We start from the raw sequence: 22,615 nt of genomic DNA, 5'->3' as shown, positions 1-22,615 counted from the left end.
CCAGTCTTGAATGTGCTGATACTGTTTGTGATAACTGCACTGATAACGAAACAAATTAATTCCAAAAAAATAATTAAGACGCAGCTGAAAGATTTGTAAGCGGAAAAACAAAGGGTTTATTCATCTTAAACATGTTTCCCTTGCAGAACAAATACGAATAATGTGTTATCGTATGACGCCGTTAATATTGATTATCCACAACCTTCAAGTATACCTGAACATGTGTTATGTCTTTTGTTCTTGCACGATTACCTGATTGTTCAAACAGCTGAATGAAGGTTAGTTAACTGATCGACACGTCTTTTACAATTGCTGATAACTTGGCGAATTGAATACTTAATTTGTATATATTAAATGCCTGTTGACATAAACAGCAAAGGTAGGAATTATAATTTACATATTAATTTAAGTTATAATAATAATAATAATAATAATAATAATAATAATAATAATAATAATAATTATAATAATAATAATAATAATAATAATAATAATAATAATAATAATAATAATAATAATAATACGATAGTTTCATAATATATCTGAATACAATGATATGCACGACGTACGAGAGATGCCCTTCTGTTAAAGTAAACGTCCATGTTTTTGTTTTATTATTTTTGTTTTGTTGTTTTAGATATTTCAGCGAAGTTCTTAATCAATAATGGAATGACGAGCCATAAAAAGAACCATTTTTACCACACACCAATTTAAACATGTTAAACACTGCTGAAGGTGGAACCGTGGACTATGAACTTGTTGATCAGGAAGAACAATTGCAGAGTTGCTTGGATGAAATCAAGCAAGCAGTTTCGAATGGCAAAAGGCTGGCATTGGATTGCGAAGGTGAAAGTCTTTCACGAGATGGTAAAATGCAGCTCCTGACAATAGCTACACGGGGAAAATCCTATATCTTGGACATACAGAAACTGAAAGCGCTGCCGTTTGAAAGAGGTCTACGTGCACTATTGGAAGATAAAAACGTGATGAAATTAATGTTTGATTGTAGAGGGGATGCTGATGCTTTATTTCACCAGTTTCATGTGAAACTCGATGGAGTGCTCGACATTCAACTGCTAGAAATAATGAAACGTCCAGAGTTTGCGTGCAAACCGATAAATAGAAAAAGAAGCGACAACACTGTTAGTGCGATTCGTCTAAGTAGTCTTTTAGGTTGTATTGAAGAGTATGTTAAATCTGATGACATGGTCAAACAAAAGAGAGAAGGAATGGATTTGCAAAATAATTGGACACAGCGACCACTGACCACCGAACAGATGAAATATGCAAAAACCGATGTGTTATCGTTGTTTCGCCTGTTTGACCATTTTAACCCCGACGATGAAGAAAAGACAAGATTGGAAATTGCATCACAGATATATGTAGACTTGAAAAGATCTATTCCTGCTCGTACATACAACGAATTCGAAAACAACAAGTATCTTCCAGTTGATATCATTCCAGATAAGGGCTCTTCAAGTTTTCCAAAAGGGAATGTATCATGTACGGAATGCTATCGACAATTTCCAGGAGACGAATTCTCAAAAAAACAGCTGAAAATGCGCAAACAGATGTGTAGAACATGCAAAGCGGTGAAGAGGGACAAGGACGTTCATCAAAACAGACTTGCCAACTTTGAAAGGGCAGAGAGAGAAGAATCAGTAGATTACTATGAAAGTGATGAGTATAATGTTGATGATGATGATGGTGATGAATGGTGACAATTTGAACAGGTGCTGTTTAACTATTAGACCCTTATTGTGTGGTTTTAATGCCGTGTTATGTTGTTTTAATTTGTTTTAACGTTTTCATGAGTAGGAAGAGAAAGTGTAGTTATGCTTTCACTTTCAATGTTAAACAACATTTTGTACATTAACATTGATGTGTATTTGGTCATTATATTTGCATAGTTATGATCAGAAAACAATCCCCTTAATGTTAATTAAACTGTTGAATAGCTGAATGGTGGGTAGAATACAAATTAAGACATTATCACAACAGCAACCAAGAACATTATGCGAAACGCAACAGCACATCAGGTATTGTATGTATAGTGTGGTCCCACTTTTTGTTCGGCGCACTAACACCAGCCTACAAATGTAGTCTATTCTCTTTTCGAAACAGCATCTGTAATAATGTTGTCAAGTATACGAAACGAACAAATCAGCTAGGTTTTTGTTCTGAAGTCTACTAAAAGATTGCTGATCATAGAGATGAAGAGATGATCATAGCTTGTCAGTGGTTGTCGAGAAATATGATGGTTGATAAACAGCAGAACCTAGTTATTTTCATATTGAAATTATTAAATTATATCTCGGAAACGGTATAGAACTCAAATCTTAAATATAAAACAGTTCCTAAAAACCAAAAGAGATGAAGTTGAAATTAAATCTCATTAACAGCGACAAGCTATTGTTTTTTGATTTTTATTTACAATTAATTTTAAATTGTTCTTCTCTTCATCTCTGCAGTGTGTTCGTTTTTCTGTTATCTCATTTTGCATCGGCCATAATACTTGAAGAAGCCCTTGTACCTATAATCATAATATAATCATGGACCTATAAACCATAGGTCCGTGATATAATGCATGTATTGAACACTAAATTTAGCTTTCGGTCTAGCTACATGTATTTAAATGTTCAGAATTTGCATCCCATTTCACGAATCATCATCTATATATCATTTATTTTTGAGTGCAGTTTTTTTATGTGCTTGAAACTGCTCATTGTATACTTCTTTTTGCAAATAAACTTACCATTTCAAGTACTTACGGCATTGGATGATTCGTGGCTTTAAGTCCGCTCAAATCCGTCAAGGGAATTTCTTTTCTCTTTTTATGCAACAACTAAAGCCTGTGGGTCAACTTCCCACATCAAAGGAAATGACTGCATTCATCAGCGATTTGCCATATACGTTCATATCCGTATCGCCATGAACTTACTTCTACAGAGGCGGGCTCATACATGCACAAAGCACCCATACATGTACAGTCTGCATTGTTTTAATACGAACCGACCAATAAACTGTAGTTTTTAATCATACAAAGACGGCACGGTTACAAACGAATATCTTTAAAGTGTTAGAATTTACTGTTCGAAACCTCTTTTGGGTCGGTACACAGTGAGGGTCTTTTCATTGCAAAATACTTATGAATGTGATTTTATTAATTGTTCATTTTCAAACAGTAGTGTATTACCAAACGTGTCAACCTTTGTGAATCTTGTTTTTGTTCTGTTATGGAAAAATAAAAGTTTATCTAACTAAAACATGGCTACTTTTTGCCAACCAGTAGAATGGCTAGATCATCTTAATCGGCTTTGAACCCTTTCCATCATGTCGATGCCTTTCTGGAGAAAGTGATCGCATACGATGGAGGTATATTCTAAGGTCGATCTAACCAATGAGGGATATGCGGGTTTTCTACAAGGTGTTGGGCACTGTTTTCAATTTCTCATCAGAAATCATAGTGTAGAGTTCGCCTTATTTGTAGTTTTGGTTATTTTCCAAATTGCAGGGTTTCTGCAAAAGAGAGTTAGGAATGTCCGTCTACTGGTTTGAGAATATGGCTAACTAATTGATAAAACTGGCTGCTTTTGCTGTTTATGCTCATTACGCAACATGTTTGGCATTAAACTGCACGCCCCATGTTGATGCCCATTTCTCCAGTGCTTTCAAGTCCTCCTGGAAGTTGTATGATATGGATGCTCCTATAGAGAACGCAGTCTTCAGCGAACAGGCAGAGAGTTGCCTTGACACAATCAGGAAGGTTACTAAAATGACAGAGGACGGCTAGAGGTCCGATAACTGTGCCTTGTGGAACTCCAGAGTCAACAGTGACTGGTTCAAATAATTTTCTATCAACAACAATCCTCATTGTTCTGTTGGTCAGAAAGTTTCGTAGCCATCGATACTGTAGAGCTTCATCTTATATAGTAAGCTGTCATGCGATACTGTATCGAAGGCCTGTGATAAGACTAGTATAATCATATCCAGAAAAAAATATCAAAAATAGTAGCAGAGTAATAACTCAATAACACTACAGCCAAAGTCATGGTTTTTGTGCACTGCACTATTACACAATAAGATCTATCTATATACGACATTTGAAGTCAATACTTTAAAGACTTTTCTGTGCACTGCACTTCTCCTCAATGAGATCTTTTTGTATACAAGTTTGAAGTCAATACCTCAAAGCATATGCAAAACGTCCTCTACCAACAGGAAAAGTCATAACAACACAAACTAATGATCCAGCGCCTAGCTATGCTAGATTAGGAGAAGTTGGCCCATATAAGTATATGCTAGTATTTAGATGCTTTATAGTATGAACACTTTTTTATATTTAAGACAATGTATCATATTTTTAGACTTTTGCTGTATATCAATACACGTCATGTTACCATAGGCCAAAGAAGTTATCCTTATCTTCGGTAGTGTTTTAATGTATAACACATATTGGACAACTCCAAGGTATGTTAAGATTACATAGTGGTGCAACTTCTCTTGAAATCCTGATGATTCAAACCAAATGACTTGACTTTTGAGCTACCAATCAATATAAATTAAAATATATATATACTTAAAGGTATCGTTCACAGATTTTGTCAGTAAAGATTTTTCAAACTTTTTTTAAATAACGTTGATATACAAATTTACCAGCAACTGACAGTATCTGATACTCATTGTCATTAGAACAGAATTTTGTAAATCAAAACCTAAAATCATTCTTTTTTTTCAATAGCAGAACTATTGCTTTATAGGCAAACAGACCATTTCCTGTCATATTTTTAAATAATTATTAACAATAGATCTCTCACATTTCACGTAATCTTATTTTGTTCTACATCTGAACCTATAAACTGTAAACAAGTTCCTTAAAGGCAAGGTTCAAATCATGATGATGATGTAAAGCAGACAGCGGGCCATCATAATACCTTGCACTGAGCGGAAATATAACCACTGTTAAGATATAAAGCTTGTTATTTTACACTTATACATTCATACATGTACAATTCCTCCATATGCTTAACATTATTTTATCATTTTTAATAACAACGATATGGTGATAACATAAAAAAAGTTTCATCTATTTCAACATTTTATAATAGTCATCATCAACATACAAAATGAAAGTCAATTGGAAAGAATGTAGTGATATGAGCAACCGCATTCGGAACACCTCGGCCATTTTCCATCAAAAACAACCTAAGATGTATATGGACAGTTTACTATGTCAAGAATCTTTCCATTTAACTATGCTGCAAATATATCGCGTAGTTATTTTAATTTAGCAGTTAAACTTAATGCCTTCACTCTTCAAGTCTTGGGAATCTTAATTATTTATGCAATAAACACCTCACGGGCAATCAGTTTAAACTCAGTAATACAATATACATTACAATTAATACTATTAATTAAAATTTTACATCTTCAACTGATGTACCAGCATACATCTGAGGTTGTTTTCGATGGAAAATGGCCAAGGGGTTCTGATTAGAGCAACAGATCACAAAAACATGACAAAACGGAAACTAAATTTATCTTTCACTAGACAGAATCTAAACTTTCTAGAGTCACTTTTGTTTTTTTAACTTTCTTTTTCTGTTTTTTCTTCTTTTTTAATTCATTCATTTCTTCAGCAGTTCTTTTCTTTTTCTTTTTACAAGCCAACGGATTTATTCCTTTTGTTTTCTTTTTCTTCTTTACAACACTTTCCTCCACTTCTCCAAATGTTTCCCGTTTCAACTCCTTTATTCTCTCCATAGCGTATTCGGAAGGAGCTAGGTTTTTGTCAAGTTTATCATGAGCAACAGTTTTAGACATTTCTGCTGGGGACTGCAGCAATATGGTGTTAAAGGCAATAAACAACAATGGAACACCGGATTTTGCTCGGATCTTTTCTGTGAATTCTGAATCCTGAAATTTATAAATGTATGTTAAAACATTACCATGATGTTGGTTGTCATTTAACCATTCAATTACCCAATAAAGATAGTACAATTTGTCAAAGAATAATAACACTTGGCTGTACAATCCAGTGATAACTTTAACCACCTCTTTCAAACAGTCTCCAATGAGTGAGGAGGCGGATCAAGGTTCCCATTTTCGTAATGTTAATTGTTATTTAAATCTTTTCAAATGATATGCAATTAAAATCAAACATTTCAATGATGACCTTTGTTCAGTACACTGAGAATGACAGATTAGCAAATCATATAATATAAGTATCTATCATGTGTTTCCGGTACAGATAGAAAAATCCGACCTCAGGGTACGCGCGTACCGAGTTACCTGTCATGCAACGTGCCTGAGGGTCGGATTTTTCAATCCGGACCGAAAAAAATATGATTGATGTTTTTTCTTGCATATATATCTTAATTGATCAATTTGTAGAAAAAATGACAATGAAAACGAACGTTTGTACAACTACTCCAAAAAGCGTGTGCGACGTTGTTTACTGACGTCATAGAGGCAGTAATTTTAAATAACTAAAAATAGCATGTTTTTTTCTATTATTTGTTTTCAATTTTAATTAAAAGTCTTGCAAACATATATATTTGATTGGGCTTTATTGAAATGGCATAATATATTTTTCATAAATCATACAATATATGAAATAAGAAATGGCGCCTTGTTGCGCGTAACTCATCTTACATGGGGTATGTAAGATGGGTTTTTCCTGCACTGGTCACATGACCGGAAACACACGTCCGGTATGCAAGAAAAACCAAAGAATTTTACCACAGGAAAATACAGAAATTCACTACAATCAACAAGCTAACTCTTAGCACAGGGGCTGTTATCTTAAAGCATCCTAAGTACTTTCTTAACTTTGAAAAAAAAAATTATCATCATAATGGTTTTCAGTAATTATTAAGCTTTTATATCATATGAACAATGAGATATTCAAATTAGGACAGTGACTCTAATAAGTTAGGAATTACTTGGGCTGCTTTATGAAATATAAACTACAGTAAAAGTACAAGATAACCTCTCAGCATTTGTAAATCAAAGCCCAAAATCATTCAATTTTCAATAGTGTTATGAACACTTCCGTTAAAAAAAGCATTTTTGAAATTGGACCAGAAGTTTCAAGTTTGAGCAGAAATATGTGTGCCATTTTGAACACCATAAATGCCCTGATCTGGCCTTGTCGGCTCAAATGACCTTTAAGTGTCACCTTGAACTTTAAGTTCAAAGCAGGAATACAAGCTGCTGTATATTTCTTTGAAATTTGATAAAAAAATTAATATAGTTGAATATTAAACTTAAATCAGATATAAATTCACACAATAGTCAAGTACCAACAGAGAGTACAATTAATATCGTATGCTGAGCATTGAGGGCATAAAAAATACTTTATTTCAATAGCCAATGGCAATTATGGCTTATGGTAGTCTTACCATAAAAAGTAGCAACAAAACTAAACCATTGAACATTTACCTGGGTAGCAATGAAGAACTTGTGTTTGTTTCTTCTCATCACGGCTGCTATACAGTGGGTGGCAGGACGGGGTGGATCATGACAACACCGAAATACCTCAAACTGCTGTAGAACCTTCAGAGGCCCATATAGGAGCGTACCTGAAAAACAGGTAGATATGTGCAATCATAACAAATTAATGAGTATTACGACATCGAAATACATCAAGACTGCTATAATACCTATAGTGGGCCCATACAGGAACGTTCATGTACCTAAAAAAAGAGTTTTGCAGGGTTCTCAATAGGTTTCAGTTGAACCGTGTTAAATAGTAAAGAAACCGAAACAGCTACTACTTATTCTACTTAAAATTCCTTTATTTTTCCATATTTCTGTGGACTGTGTTTGTTCTCATTTGTGTCTCTAAGACACTTGTCTTTAAGGCTTTGACCTTTGACCCTTGTTGCATTTAAGAAAACCACCTCTATTTTCTGGCTGCCTTACTTGTTTTATTTGTTTTATTATTTATTCATCAAAGTTAAAAAAAAAAATCATCAATAAGTTACTGAGTTAATTGTATCTCTCTTTATCAGAATGGTCAACTTATTTAAATAAAATAATGTTAAAACAAATTGAATACTCCTAATAAAAAATACATTATATATATTTACTGCAGTTTGTACATTTGTTGTTTACTTCAACTGCTAACAGATATAAAATGACCCATTTTTCAATCTTTTAACACAGAAAAAATAGTTATAATATTTGTTTTGGTATATTTTTGTCTCTCTACACAATAAATACTTCCAAAAATGGTATAAGGTCACCAGGCTTCCAAGGCAGACATATTTGTTCATCGTATACCTCAAAATGACACATTTGATCTCAAAACCCTTTACACTGTACCTAACGCTTCACACTCAGCAAGCACACATCCTGTGGTGTAGTATTTCACTTCAGCATCCAAGTACTTTGGTAACTGGTCTCTGATGTTGATTTTAAACGATAGTGCCGCCTTGCAAAATGTTCCATCAATCAGAACACTGTATGGGGGGTGGTAGTTGAAAAAGTTCTTGTAAAAAAGTAAACTTTTCTTCCTATTCTTCTGTCGTTTTCCTTTCATGGTTAACTAGATATATCTGAAAACATAAAAGGTAAATGTTAGTCAGGTCACATCTTGTTCTTTTAAATAATATTTACCACTCTTATTGTGAATTAAAACCAACATATAAAAAATAAGCCGGTCTTAATTTACATAAAGAATCTCTAATAAAATTATTTATCTGACCATCAAGTGTGACAGTGACACTTTGGACAACACCCCGTTGTCCAGTTAGAGCAGTGGTTAGCGCATTCGCTTCTCTCCAAAGCAGGTTTGATTCCCAGCCTGAGCACTATGAGTTTGGTTTGTGGTCACCAAGCTGGATAAGTTCCGGGGGATGTTGGACACTTCATACCACTTTAATATCATTCCACTTCAATACCGTACCATTCTTGGAGACATCCTTCCACATATATGCACTATATAAGGGTTTTCAAAGGCAATATGTAGGTGCTAACATGGTCGTTAAAGGAGACAATTAGGATACTTGTGGAAAAGAATGGTGTAAAAAACAGTTCTAATGAATATGGTTCATATTGTCCATCTATTATTTGAAGTAACAAATAAAATAATATTTCATGTCATTCCAAGTTTTTGTTTTACACTAAAAAAAACATTAAAACAATTACTGAAAAAACAAACATTGTTCAGAATCAAAGGAACATGATACAACTTGAACTTTTCTAGTGTTCAAAACTAGAATCATACCAGTATATCTTGTATTTATATCTACTGCTGTATGGTTTTGTATATGTCACAGGCAGCAGTTACGTTGACAGGACCCGACCTATGGCCACCCCCCTCTAAAAAAAATTTACTAAAAAAAAAAATTTAAGACAAAAAATGATTGGATTATGATCATTTATCATAAAAACATAATTATCAACCAAAAACTCCACTAGAAAGGAGTGTATGTATGTAACACTCACTTTCAACAATAAAATCAGACGAATTTGGTTAACACTTCTTTCTCTTGATTTTTAATTAAAGACTCCAAATTCAAATAATTCAGCAAATATCACTTGTCAAGTAATCTAGTGTTACGTGAACGTGAAAAAAATAATAATCAAAAAGCAACTTCTTTCATGGGCGCTGCCATATTGTTGACTGGTTTAAAAGGATAAATACAACTATTAGTTAGATTAATAATGGCTCGGTATCATATTGATAATGGCTTGGAATAAATTTTCCTCTAGTCTCCCGATTTTAAACATTGCCATTAACAATGTATTGCGGGTTTTTTTTAGTTTTCGTTTATTTTATAAGAAAAGACTAGAAGTATGTTTATAATATTAATTTGCAGTAATAGATATCAGACTTGTGGGGTGTTTTTTTTTTAATTCTGCTTCAATATGTACAGTGTAGTGCCAGTTTACGCGTAATGACACCTAGTGTGCGCGCTAGTGTCTCTTCTGTAAACTTGATGTGCTCAAGCTTTTGGGTGCGGACCACAATTAATAGTTTTCATAAGGTTCCAATATTCCACTGTTTTCTCCAAAAAAATAAAAAGATTTGTACAGTGATTAATCTTGCACGAGGCTCTATCATAAGTGATAGTTTATTTTACTTTCTGGTACACCTGTGATGACGATCTAATGGAATGTTGGGGACACAATGTTTTGTAGGAGATTGCATCCACTTGTGTCTGTGAAAAAGAAAAAAAAATGCAGACAGGCCGACACCAGAGAACAAAATCAGCGCAGGGTGAGAAATCTGTTTTTCGCCAAAGTCGGGGCTACGAATGGATTTCTCCTCCACAGACGGAAATCCATAAGTTTAAGTATTTCGTTTAATTTAAATTGCAATGTCAACTAATTCGGTGTCTATGTTATAGGCGTATTGCAATATATGTTTACCAAAATATAAAGTCGGTGTTGTCAATGTGTTGGATGCATTGTCAATGTTGTTGTTTTTAAACTATGGTGCTCTTTACGGGTTTCTGAAATAACGACATTTTATTGTTACATGTAGATGAAGGCCTTGTCGAGGGAACTATAAAAAGGGTGCTGCATACGTTTAATTAATACTCCGTTTATGTGAGGAATATAGCATACATACAAAAAGAAAACTCTGTATATGTTCTCCTTAAAGACGCACGGGATACGCATTAAAAGAGACCAATCAGTTCGAGAAAAACTTCCTGTCTTATTTTTAATTAAGTCAATTAAGCCAGTTTTTCGTTTATGAAAGTGTAAATTTTTCATTTTCAGTTGGCGCAATTGTTCCTGCAAGAAGGCTTCCTGCAGAAGGACCTGATGGTCAACGGTGCCAGACTTCTGATCTTCGCCAACCATAACCAGCTGAAACTCCTGGGACTTGCCAAGACCTGGTATGTGGATGCCACCTTCAAGGATACCTTCGAACAGCATTCGGCATACACGCGTTCCTGAAGAAAGATGGCGATACGAAGCAGGTGCCACTGGTGTTCCTCTTCATGTCACGCCGCCGGAAGAAGGACTACAAGAAGATCCTTAAGGTATGTAAAATCATTTATAGTCAGTCAATACTAGTCTCGTTAAGCATTTGTATACTGCTATAACTATATCAGTATATTTTCAATACCTAAAGTTAAATACATTTTATTTCCAGAAAGTTAACATATGCTAGCCTCTACTCCCGCCGTAAAATCCCTCGTCCTTGACTTCGAGGCTGCATGCAGTCTGGAAGGCTATTCGTAGCGTTTTTCCAGATGCGAAGGTGGCGGGATGCGCCTTCCTTTGCACACAGGTTGTGTTGGAAAGAGTACAAATAATTTATTTCATGTCCACATAGTATGAGCAAAATACATTCTTAAAGAATTTTGCTTTTACAAAACTATTTAATTCAGACATGTTTTTGAGGGACACACTAGATAGTTTGAGGTCTCCTCGCCCTACCTCTCCTACCAGCACGACACATTCCAGAGGCTTTCCAGGCATTGAACAAGGGTGCAGGTGAAAACACAATACTAGAGAGCCTTTTCAACTGCGTTCGTTCCACGTGGATAACAGGTACAATGTGGGTGCCTGCATGATGACTTGTATGTCTATGGACAGCCAGTCAGAACAAACAACGACTGCGAATGTATGTATGCTTATAATCATTATAATGTGAACTTTTGTTAAGTCAGTGCTTCATAATAACATGTATACACTTCTTTACTAGTATCTATATCTGTATCATATCTTTCTAGGTTGGAATAGGCGCTTAAAGGGTTAGGGCAGCCTCCTGTCTACCTTTCTACGTGCTAGTGGAACTACTACAGAAGGAGGCACGCTATGTTGTAACCTATTCACCGCTGGTTAGCGACAAGAAACTGAAGATGACACAGAGGAAACGTACAAAATACATGAGCGGAAAGATATTTGAGAAGTGGGCGCTTTATAGCGAAGGTGGGTGGTCAACTGATAAGCTGTTGAAGGAGCTTGCGGGAGTGTACGGAAAATAGTGTGACTTTGTGATTTGGTGTTGAACATTTGTTGTTGCTGTTGTTGTTGTTGTTTTCATTTTCGTGCTTACGTTAAGTTATGTAAATATTTGTGTTATTTTGAATACGAGTATATATTTATTTCTCATTGATATATATGTTTGTTGTAATTGTAAATTCAATAAAATCGTCATGTCAAACGTATCAAAGAAAATTAAACATGTGACACCACAAACAACTTCACACGTCATGATTATTTAAACCCGCCCGACTATTCAAATTAAAGTTGCACCCGTGATTAGCACCTCACTAAAAATCTACTAATGAGATCAAAACTGAGAAGCCTTAAGACTCGTATTAGATTCATTTATTTCCATATATATGTAAACTAATTCAGTCTTTCTTCATTCCATTACTGTTTTTCATATGAACAAATAACTTCAAATACAAATCAAATATAGGGTCCGAAATGACTGTATGTAGAGTACGAAATGACCAAAAATCGGAGGGTAAGAAATTGTCAGTGTATCAAATGACTATAAACCAGACGTACTTGCCCGGAAGCACCCCATAGTGAAAGACGCACTATTCCTAGGGGACTCCTTAGCGAAAGACCAATTTATTTTGGTACGCCTTACATCACATGTTTTCCAACAAGTGGACCAATCCTTCTGCATATTTATCTTAATCAGGAATATCGATCATAAAAGGTAATTATTGTTCTGTATGTACGGGATTTTTCTGTTGAAGCTGCACAGTATATGTTTCATCCATATAACAAGTCATATTGGGATCTATATATTACAGTCATTCGTTGTTTTTTTTTTTGGGGGGGGGGCATTTGGAGCGAACATTAATATTTGGGCTGCTTAATGAAACGTCGGGGCTTATTGAAAGGTGCCCCCTCGAATATTTGAATATTTTTTTCAACTTTTCTAATAATTTAATATATAAATCCAGTCCATTTTGCAATATTGGTATCATGTATTGAAATTAATATTAAAATAATTGGATTAAAATCCACACTAATAAGATACCTTGCCAATACCTGATCAAATATTTTGCAGACATATCATTTCAATCGTTCTGTGATGGTGTGTTTTGTATTTAAAATTTACACGATAACATGGTTTTTTGGTTCAATCAAAAATCATTGTCAACATCTAGATTGACAAAAAATAATTTCTATAGTGGTTTGTAACCGACTAATTGCAAGTGCATACCAGTCTTGTTATTTCCGGCAAAATGGCGTCAAAACGCACGTTCGACTCACCGGTGAAATATGTTCAAATTGATGGTCTTGTATGTTTCTTTTGTTTATGTTTTGCAGTTGTCATGTTAAAATGTTCGTATTTGAAAATTATGCTTCATTTCGTCTCGCACAGTTTTATCTCCCGAACAAGTTTACTTTTGCCATCTGTCATCCGATTTGGGTGTCCGAAACATTGGTATATTTATGATCACCTTTTATTGATCTTTCGTCTAAACTTAACATGTCTAGGCCTAAATTTATTACATAAACCATTTTTTTTATCGACAGCAATTTTATCGAGGGTTATTAAAGACCAGGATTGAGAACTTTTTAACTGAATTTATACTGTTGTAATGTTTGTATTTACATTTTCATTAAACCCCCTGAAGGAATGGAATATAAATAAAGTTAGAAACAAGTTTAAAAGGTCACTAAGCCACTTTACCATGCTTTTGGCCTTTATCTGTCATACTCAAACAGACCCCCAGCTTAGGCTTAATAAATAGTACAGGTTAACCAACAATACAGGTCTGTCAAAAAGAAGCTGACCCTACTGTATTTAAAGTTTGTTAGTTATTTTTTTCTTTGTGAATGATGTGTGTGTTTGATTTCATGTGTTGTTTTAAAAGCTTTATACTAATAAATACTGATATACTGGCTTAAATGCCATTACCCAAAATGATGACATTAAAATGAATGAAATATAATTAAAAGACACAATATATTTTAAGCCTTATTAAGAATATGTACAATAGCACATGATATGACATGGACTCATAGCCTTGTTACCCTGTGTTGGCAGGTTGTGTTGAAGATCATCAAGCACTGTCAAGAGGAGGGCACAGCAGGACAGGAGCTAGTCCAGGGGGTTCTATTGGGCCTTGTGGTTGACAACAGGCTCGAGATCACAAACTGCTTCCCCTTCCCTAGACACAACGATGATGAGGACTTTGATGAAGGTATGTAGAATGAATTTAACCTGATTGATTTATTGGAATGACCCAAAATGCTTTTTAATTAGGTTAATAAACTTCAGAAAATCACATGTTGTTTCAAAGCATGATGTAACTTGTATCAATCTTGTGTTATGGAAGCTGGAGTGCCTAAATAAAACAAAAGTTTATTCATGCAATTCATTATTGGGAGAAGCTTGTGCATCTACCTAAGGGAAGCTAGCTTTACTTGATCAATATCCATGTCTAAATTCCTGTCTTACTAAATGCAATCGCAAGAACTTTATGACATCGGTGATATTTCATTCATGCTATTTGTGTTACATGATCTTGATACGCTCCTTTCCTTTTCTTACAGTTCAGTACCAGATGGAGATGATGCGTAATCTCAGGAAGGTGAACATCGACCATCTGCATGTGGGATGGTATCAGAGCACATACTTTGGAGGTTTCATCAACCGAGCTCTCCTCGACTCACAGTACAACTATCAGCACTCCATAGAGGAATCTGTGGTTCTCATATACGGTGAGTACCAGATGACTTTTCATTTGAATTTCATATGAATATTAATCAGTCATTGAAATTGGACTTTTCAGTTTTGATTTAATAAGCTAGAATTTTTATACTCAGTTTGGCACCTTTTTGTGTCGCCTGAAAAGACAACATCTAGGGGTTACTTTTGTCGGCGGCGGCGGCGTCCGCGTCCCATTTTCGCTTGTCCGGTGTATATCTCCTAAACTATTAGTGGTATCAACTTGAAACTTCATATGTACATAGATCTAATTGAGGGCAGGTGCAGGGCTTGACGCTTATTCTAATACTTGGTTGCCCTTCGGGCAACCACCTAGCCATTTTCACTTGCCCGAATGGATTTTTTACTTGCCCAATTTTTGGGGGCTCATTTTGTTGTTATACTTCACATCAAAACCCATTTCCAGATTCAACCTGCACATCAGGGCTTGCTGTATTTGAAATAAATCAGTTGTCATGAAATTTGTAACTAATAGCACATACATCCAAATTATTAAGGATGAAATAAATCTGAATTATAAGAACCAACAGTCAACCTCTTATTATCTTAGCCTTGTAATCTTACATTTATTTTGAAGTAAATTACAATTTATCGCAATGTAAAGTGAAATCGTAAAGTTCCAAAAACCGAGCATCCGAAAATTGGAGCAGTCCGAAAAATAGCCAAAATGACCATTCTCGCTGTGTCTGAGTCCAGGAAAATTGTTTCGCCAAGACTCAACCCAGCGTCGTTTTCGTTTCTTTTCATAGCTGGTCTTTTTCTCGGATGACTTAGCCTTTTTTCGTTTGAAACATTAAAAAAACTTGACAGCGTCGACTGTCAAAACATCATTTGACGATTTGTGTACGTTGTGAGGGCATTAACTGGAATGCTAGCTATATGGATTTGGTGCAGCTCACGCGATTGGCCAACGGATCTAGACGGAATTACTCGAGCTCTATCGGAAAATATTCGGCAGTCTTCGCCATCGTAGTTTGAATGAAAATGTCAGAGGAGCTCCGTTTGACCCGATTTTTCGAGTCAACAACCAATGAGTGCATTAGTTTCGGTTTGATAAATACTCTCCAAGAAGGAGATTACGGACTACTATTTTTTACCAGAAAAGTCGCCACTATGACGAGTTTTTTTTTGTTACTGCCCGATCGGGCAGGTAGATTCTAAAAACTACTGCCCGCCTGCAAAAATTACTTGCCCCGGGCAATCGGGCAGTGGTTAATGTCGAGCCCTGAAGTGCAGTGCACAAGAACTGTTGCTCTTGCTTCCATAATTTTTAGAGTTGTTGCCCTTTGTTATTTTTCATGCTTAAAGTTTTGTCCGGGGCATATCTTGTACAATATAAGAGTTATCAACTTGAAACTTCATATGTAGATAGATCTCATGGAGGGCAAGTGCAGTGCACAATAACAGTAACTCTTGCTTTCTTAGTTTTAAAGTTATTGCCCTTTGTTAATTTTCATGCTTAAAGTTTTGTCCGGGGCATATCTTGAAGAATATAAGAGGTATCAACTTGAAACTTCATAGCTAGATAGATCTCATTGAGGGCAAGTGCAGTGCACAATAACAGTAACTCTTGCTTTCTTAGTTTTAAAGTTATTGCCCTTTGTTAATTTTCATGCTTAAAGTTTTGTCCGGGGCATATCTTGAAGAATATAAGAGGTATTAACTTGAAACTTCATAGCTAGATAGATCTCATTGAGGGCAAGTGCAGTGCACAATAACAGTAACTCTTGCTTTCTTAGTTTTAAAGTTATTGCCCTTTGTTAATTTTCATGCTTAAAGTTTTGTCCGTGGCATATCTTGAAGAATATAAGAGGTATCAACTTGAAACTTCATAGCTAGATAGATCTCATTGAGGGCAAGTGCAGTGCACAAGAACCGTTACTCTTGCTGCCATATTTTTAGAGTTATTGCCCTTTGTTAATTTTCTTGCTTAAGTTTTGTCCGTGACATATCTCGTAAACTATAGGAGGTTCCAACCTGAAACTTATTCTGTAGGTATATCTGATTGAGGGTTCAAATGCCACCTACACTTGAAAGTTAAATGGCAACATCATTGTCTATAAATGAATAAAATGCCAATCTAACAGCTATAATGTCGACAGTAAATAATTCGTCAGGCGACACATCCGACTCGCGGAGTTCTAGTTTTCAACAAGCGCTGCTAAAAAAATCAGAACTTTGAGCAAGGCCAGAAATCATTGTAGCAGTACAGGGCTTGGAGCTTCAGCTTTTGCTTAATTTGTACACTGTTTATACACTTGATTTTGTTGCTTGTTCTTATTGTTGGTTCTAAAACATCAAATAATTTATAGAACATGCAGATGTGTTATACACAGAAACAATGTGATCATATTCGAAATATGTTGATTTGCAGGATAGAGGTCTTTAAAGGTTTCAGTTTAAAAGCAGATTAAAAAGTTATATGTATAATATTTTAGAAATTGCACAATTTATTTAAACTGTATACCATACTTTTACTACATTGTACAACCATATATTGAGCGTTGTATTTCTCCACGCAGATCCCTTAAAGACCACCCAGGGTTACCTGTCATTGAAGGCGTACAGACTGACTCCGGAGATGATGAAGTTCTATGGCAGTCGGGACCAAGATTTCTCCCCGGAAGCCATTAAGGTGAGTCAGCCGTCAGGGCTATACTTCCAAAACCATGACATATATATTTTTCACAGTTTTGATATTCCTAATGTCAGAATCTTTCAGAAACAAATTAGCTAATCTGACCAGACATTTGCAGAAAGTTTGAGTAAACGATAATGAAGAAATATGCAATGAGCATATTTGTTATCTTTCCAGAACATTTTAAATGTGCAGTAACTATTGAGGCATAAATAACCCATATAATTTAGTATTTACTGATAGTTTCATTGATAACAGTTTGAAGATATGTTTATTTCTGTTTGTCTTCTATTTTCCTGCAATACCTTTGTAATGGCTGCGACAAGATACTGGTTTACTGATATTTACTTGTAAAAGATATTGAGCTGTAGAATATCAATGTTATTATACTGATACATTGCAGTAAGCTTTTTGAGGGTTAAAAGTTTGTAAGTGAAAAAGTTGATCGAAAAGTTACTAGGAATTATATGTAAAGTTGGGACATGAAGAAGCCCAGCTCATTCTGTATTTATTTAATGATTCATGTCTGAAAAATATATATTTTATGATGATCGGGCATGAATAATTTGTCCTCAATGAAGTTATAACAATATATTATAATTTTGATAATACAGGCTCTGGTCTGCATATTGCATTATATAACAATGTTGCATACTGTTTCAGCCATAATTTCGATGGCATGTTTTTAATTTATCTTTCTCCAACAGGCCGCAGGTATGAGCTATGAGAAAATGTTCATGGAGATCCCTGTCCACATCAAAAACTCTCACCTCGTAAACAGCCTTCTGTGTGAGATTGATGACAAACTCGTCGACGAAGAGTCCTCAGACTTCCTAGACCTCGGAACCAGGTATTCATACTTGTAGAAACATTCAGTGTTGATTATTTGTGCCTTAAATTTATAGCTCTTAAAAAGCTGATGAAAATAGTGAGAGGCATCAAGGATGTCTGCCTCTCAGCTAAGATGTTGTTTGTTCAACCCCTGACACAGGTACATTTTCTTTGCCATTTTAAATTGACACTAGAACTGGTTTCTACCCACAAAACAGATTTGAGAGTAGTTCATATCAACATAATATGAGCTTGAAGCTGTCTTCACACAATCAAGTTAAAATAAACTAGTATAACTTCAATGGTGCCTTATTTGGAAGCCATTTAAGTTATAAATATGAAACTTGGTACACATTTCACCTATACTTATAAGTACACGTGTTACAAGTCTCATAACTCAGGCTTAAATATTTTTCAATTGAGATTATTTTTTTCCAATTTCTTTTGTATCCATGATCATTGAGACAATTTCATCAATTTATAAGACACAAATAAAAGGAAATCTGAATCGCATATGTTCAAAATACCATCAGCAGTTTGCAAGTGCTTTACGTCGTACAAAACCCAAAAACACTTCGCAGGATCACATGAAACTTTGTACATATCCAGTGACAATATCCTCATGAGCAACATGGCCTATTCTGTCCTTGTTCCGATGAAATAAACAGACGAGTGTTAGTATCTGCTTGCCATGTTCTTGTTATGAATATTAATTATCATATTGTTTGGTTAATGACAGCTCACTGTTTGAAAAAAAATGCGGCCATTGATGGAAATTCGGTTAATACTTTCCATATTTTTAGCTCGACTATTCGAAGAATAGGTGGGCTATACTACTCGCGTCGGCGTCTGGTTAATGTTTTAGGGCAAGTTGGGATTTTCGCAAGTCCAATACCCTACATTCAATTGACTTAATACTTCACACAGTTGTTCAGGGCCATCACATGATGAGGTTAGATAACTCCATATTATTCTTAACACAGATAATGGCCCCTGATTGACTATGGAACTTAGGTTAAAGTTTTAGGGCAGGTTAAAGTTTTAGGGCAAGTTGGGATTTAACTTAAAACTCCAATACCATTCATTCAATTGACTTAATACTTCACACAGATGTTCAGAGCCATCACATAATGTGGTTAGTAACTCCATATTATCTTTTATACAAATTATGGCCCCTGATTGACTATTGAACTTAGGTGAAAGTTTTAGGGCAGGTTGGGATATTGTTTAATAACTTCTATACCCTTCATTCAATTGATTAATACTTCACACAATTGTTCAGGACCATCAGCCAATGAGGTTACATAACTCCATATCCTTAATACAAGTTATGGCCACTGATTGACTTAGGTAAAAGTTTTAGGCAAGTAAAAGTTAAGGGCAAGTTGGGATTTTAATAAAAAAAACTTCTATACCATTCATTAAATGCACTTAATAAAATTCAAAATTATTTACAACCATCTTACAACAAGAAACATAACTCTGTTTTAAGCCTAAATACAAATTATGGCCCTTGAATTTATTATTATTTTTTATTATTTCCTTTGAAAGGCATATTTGTATATTCTTAACCACATTTTCATAATGGAAAATCAAGTTATTTGAATGACTTGCGTCATTGTTTGGGCGGGCTGGTGGGAGGGCAGCATCAAAGTCACCTTATGTATCGAATAATTTTAGTTAGGTTTGACATAAAGAGACCAAACTTGGTATTATTACATCGTTATTGTATTCTAAGTCAAAGCGGCGTAGTCGAGTGCGCTGTCTTACGACGGCTCTTGTATGATCGGCTTGTGACCAAAAATTACAATTTCTGCAGCTAGGTTGTGGAGAAAAATCTGTGCTTGATGATGGAAAGCATCAATGGTGTTATGCTCCATTTTCTGTATTTTATGATCAGTTTGTGATGAATATTTGTCATTTTTTTACAGCTCCATGCTGGAGAAGAATCTTAAGCTGTTGATGGAAAGCGTAGATGAGGTCGCCATGGACGCCAACAAATATGTCAACTTCCAGAGGCAGCTCCAGAAACAGAAAGTCATGATACAGCAGTATCAAGCCAAGAGGGTCAGTTTGAGTTTTACGGGTTTTTGTGTCGCTTACAAAGCCTGGCAGAGACATAGGGTTGCCTTTGAGCGGCATTGTACGGGTCCTTGTCACACTTTTGTTTTATATAAATAACTTTTAAAGGCCATGATCTACATTGGTCAATCCTGTTTTGCACATAAGTCTGACGTGGCTAATAGATGACTGCTATTGATTTTGGGATCTAAAGTCAAGTCATAATGACCTTTACTAGGCGGCTCCCAAAAAAGTGACACATCCAATACGCGGAATTTTAGTTTTAAATGTAGCTTGCATTTCTTCATGCGATTTATGGACATAGAAGGGCACATACAGGAATTGGTTCATATAAGATCAACTTCATTTATGCGTGATGACTGTAAATCTTTTAGGATTGCTTCGATTTTTTGTGTGCCCATGCTGTTTGAACGCAGGCAGGTGTGTTAGCAAATGAAGCTCTCACTGTTCATACAATATTTATATCAAATTTTCTCTATACACTAGATTAGGTGAAAAAAGATATATATAAATGTGAACCCCCGCCTCAATGATTTTATTAGGTTTTTTTTGTGGTTAAGGGATTGTTGCAGGTGCCTTTTGATTGAGTAAAGCCTGTAGCCAGTTACAGTCTATTTCTCTGGCTTAGAGGAAGGAGTGTTAGCCCTTTTAAGGGGACAGGGATTTGCTTTTTAAATTGTATTAAGGCTTCAGAGTGAAAATTCAAAAGTTTATTCAAAATTGCAAACCAATTTTATTTCAAAAGTGGAAAGCTATCTGTTAAGGAAACAAGCCTTGTTTGTCCAGGGTTATCATGTGACTAGTAAATATCTCGATTGTTTCCTAAACTTTATAGTTCCATCGCCATCAAATCAATTAGTCAAAAATGATTGTTTTGCTGATATGATCTTTAGATTGCAATGTTTTATTTATTTATTCCAGACATCAGAAAATCAATTGCGCATTGCCAGGGGAGAGAAACCATTACCTGATGAGGACATCAACAAGATATTCAAGGTAGAGTTACTGTTCTTGTCTTAAAAGTTTATGCAGATTTTTTAGGATTAAGGCTTTCCGGTTGGTTATAAAGATGTTTTCATAATGAAGACTTTGTGAATAAGGGATTATTAAATTCTTCAGAGAAAGTTTTTGAGGCCAGCTTCTTGCTTTAAGCTATCTAATACGCCGATAAAAGTGGCAGTTTATTGAGCCTTTGGCCATGGCAGATATGCTAAATTTGGATGCCTGCAGCCAATTGTATAAAACTATAAGTTGTCCACAGGTTATCTTCTGCTAGTAGACTCATTAAAAGGATTTGATTGGTGAGGAGTAATTATTGGTGAATCAATCAATGAACATTTTTGGATAATTGGCCAAACAGAAAACTCGAAGGATAGTGCTTGTTGATAACTATGTCAATTTACAAACAGAAAATGATTTTGTTCTTAATTCAACTATAATTGGACTGATAAACAATTTTCAATTTATATTTATATTAATGTGCGATGATTCGCAATTTGAACATATTCAAAGATGTTGCGTTCATCAGAATATATTCGTAATTCAGTAAAGGCAGTTCATTTATGGATTGTAAGTGTAGGTGGAAGTATTTGTTAGTTTGGTGATTTGCACGTCATCACTTAACCTCAGCAGCCTATGTTATGACTTATTGTTATGATCTATATTATCGCTATTCAGCCTCTGCAAACACCTGCTCGTCTTGACAATCTCCTCATTACGGGCCAGATAGACAACTACAGTCAACAGATCGGGGAATTCGCCGCTCAGAGTTTCGGCAAACTGTTTCTGGCTGAGAGTTTACAAGAACAGAACCCAGGACCATCTACTTGATTCGGTGTTTCGGGATAGGGGGTGTGACTTTAGTGCTGGCGTATAACTATAATTAAATCATGTGAAAAAGTGAAAATAAAACATCTTTAAAAATGTGTAAATGTTTTTATTCCCTTGTAGATATTTGTATTTTAATATGATGATCATAAGGCCCCTATTTCTTGTAATATCTTTAAGTGCTACAGGCGTCCACTTGTATTATACTTTGTTTAATCAAATTGTTGCCTTGAATTTGATTTTTAATAACCATTACATGGTTTATTATGATTATCTTAAAAACAACTACCTTTAAAAGTCTTAGGACTGTTTTTAACAGGAAAAATTACTAAATTCATACTAAACGAAAGATACTTAGCTTAGCTTGATCTTGTTAAGGGATTGAGATTTTTTGAGAAATTGTGTCCTGATTATGTTAAGCTGTTCATAATTTAAATTCTGTGAGACTCATTTAAATGGACATGGTCAGTAGCCATGGTATGCAAATCTGCATATCGTCGACACTACACAAGTATGTAATGAAATAGTGCTATTGTGTATTGGGGTAGTCCTACCGGTGCTCGTGATAA

At 35.1% G+C, this 22,615-nt stretch overlaps 3 protein-coding genes across 4 annotated transcripts; 2 read left to right on the top strand and 1 right to left on the bottom strand.

Annotated features, from left to right (window-relative positions):
• The first annotated feature begins 290 nt into the window (after window positions 1-290).
• On the top strand, window positions 291-3,208 carry LOC128214392 (uncharacterized). Its single transcript, XM_052920834.1, has 2 exons — window positions 291-379; window positions 638-3,208. Exon 2 carries the CDS (start codon window positions 717-719, stop codon window positions 1,719-1,721), a length of 1,005 nt encoding a protein of 334 aa, XP_052776794.1. The 5' UTR covers window positions 291-379; window positions 638-716; the 3' UTR covers window positions 1,722-3,208.
• A 1,754-nt stretch (window positions 3,209-4,962) lies between these two features.
• Window positions 4,963-9,624, bottom strand: LOC128214395 (rRNA-processing protein UTP23 homolog). 2 transcript variants are annotated; one of them, XM_052920837.1, is made up of 4 exons: window positions 9,454-9,624; window positions 8,329-8,561; window positions 7,444-7,583; window positions 4,963-5,916 (listed from the first exon to the last, which is right to left on the bottom strand). In XM_052920837.1, the coding sequence occupies exons 2-4, from the start codon at window positions 8,543-8,545 to the stop codon at window positions 5,548-5,550; spliced, it is 726 nt and encodes a 241-aa protein (XP_052776797.1). In that variant the 5' UTR covers window positions 8,546-8,561; window positions 9,454-9,624; the 3' UTR covers window positions 4,963-5,547. The 2 variants fall into 2 exon arrangements, with proteins under 2 accessions (XP_052776797.1, XP_052776798.1); XM_052920838.1 differs by lacking the exon at window positions 9,454-9,624 and adding an exon at window positions 9,233-9,409.
• Window positions 9,625-13,147: 3,523 nt separating this feature from the next.
• On the top strand, window positions 13,148-22,144 carry LOC128214393 (eukaryotic translation initiation factor 3 subunit H-like). Its single transcript, XM_052920835.1, has 8 exons — window positions 13,148-13,232; window positions 13,985-14,141; window positions 14,494-14,661; window positions 17,191-17,303; window positions 18,014-18,156; window positions 20,069-20,204; window positions 21,141-21,215; window positions 21,897-22,144. The coding sequence occupies exons 1-8, from the start codon at window positions 13,176-13,178 to the stop codon at window positions 22,047-22,049; spliced, it is 1,002 nt and encodes a 333-aa protein (XP_052776795.1). The 5' UTR covers window positions 13,148-13,175; the 3' UTR covers window positions 22,050-22,144.
• The last annotated feature ends 471 nt before the right edge of the window (window positions 22,145-22,615 follow it).

The sequence above is a fragment of the Mya arenaria genome, chromosome 13 (genome assembly GCF_026914265.1).
Source record: "Mya arenaria isolate MELC-2E11 chromosome 13, ASM2691426v1".
NCBI classification, from domain to species: domain Eukaryota; kingdom Metazoa; phylum Mollusca; class Bivalvia; order Myida; family Myidae; genus Mya; species Mya arenaria.
The sequence above is the reverse complement of the archived record's forward strand: the minus strand, read 5'-3'. Positions and strand labels throughout refer to the sequence as shown.

What these genes read in the sequence shown, in the direction of transcription:
- LOC128214392 (XM_052920834.1), top strand. Translation starts at nt 717, where the DNA reads ATGTTAAACACTGCTGAAGGTGGAACCGTGGACTATGAACTTGTTGAT.
- LOC128214395 (XM_052920837.1), bottom strand. Translation starts at nt 8,545, where the DNA reads ATGAAAGGAAAACGACAGAAGAATAGGAAGAAAAGTTTACTTTTTTAC. An exon ending in TGCTGAGTGTGAAGCGTTAG is followed by an intron (nt 7,584 to 8,328) that starts GTACAGTGTAAA and finishes CCTGTTTTTCAG; the next exon opens with GTACGCTCCTATATGGGCCT. An exon ending in AGTTCTTCATTGCTACCCAG is followed by an intron (nt 5,917 to 7,443) that starts GTAAATGTTCAA and finishes TATAAATTTCAG; the next exon opens with GATTCAGAATTCACAGAAAA.
- LOC128214393 (XM_052920835.1), top strand. Translation starts at nt 13,176, where the DNA reads ATGGCGTCAAAACGCACGTTCGACTCACCGGTGAAATATGTTCAAATT. An exon ending in TCTCCCCGGAAGCCATTAAG is followed by an intron (nt 17,304 to 18,013) that starts GTGAGTCAGCCG and finishes TTTCTCCAACAG; the next exon opens with GCCGCAGGTATGAGCTATGA. An exon ending in TTCCTAGACCTCGGAACCAG is followed by an intron (nt 18,157 to 20,068) that starts GTATTCATACTT and finishes ATTTTTTTACAG; the next exon opens with CTCCATGCTGGAGAAGAATC.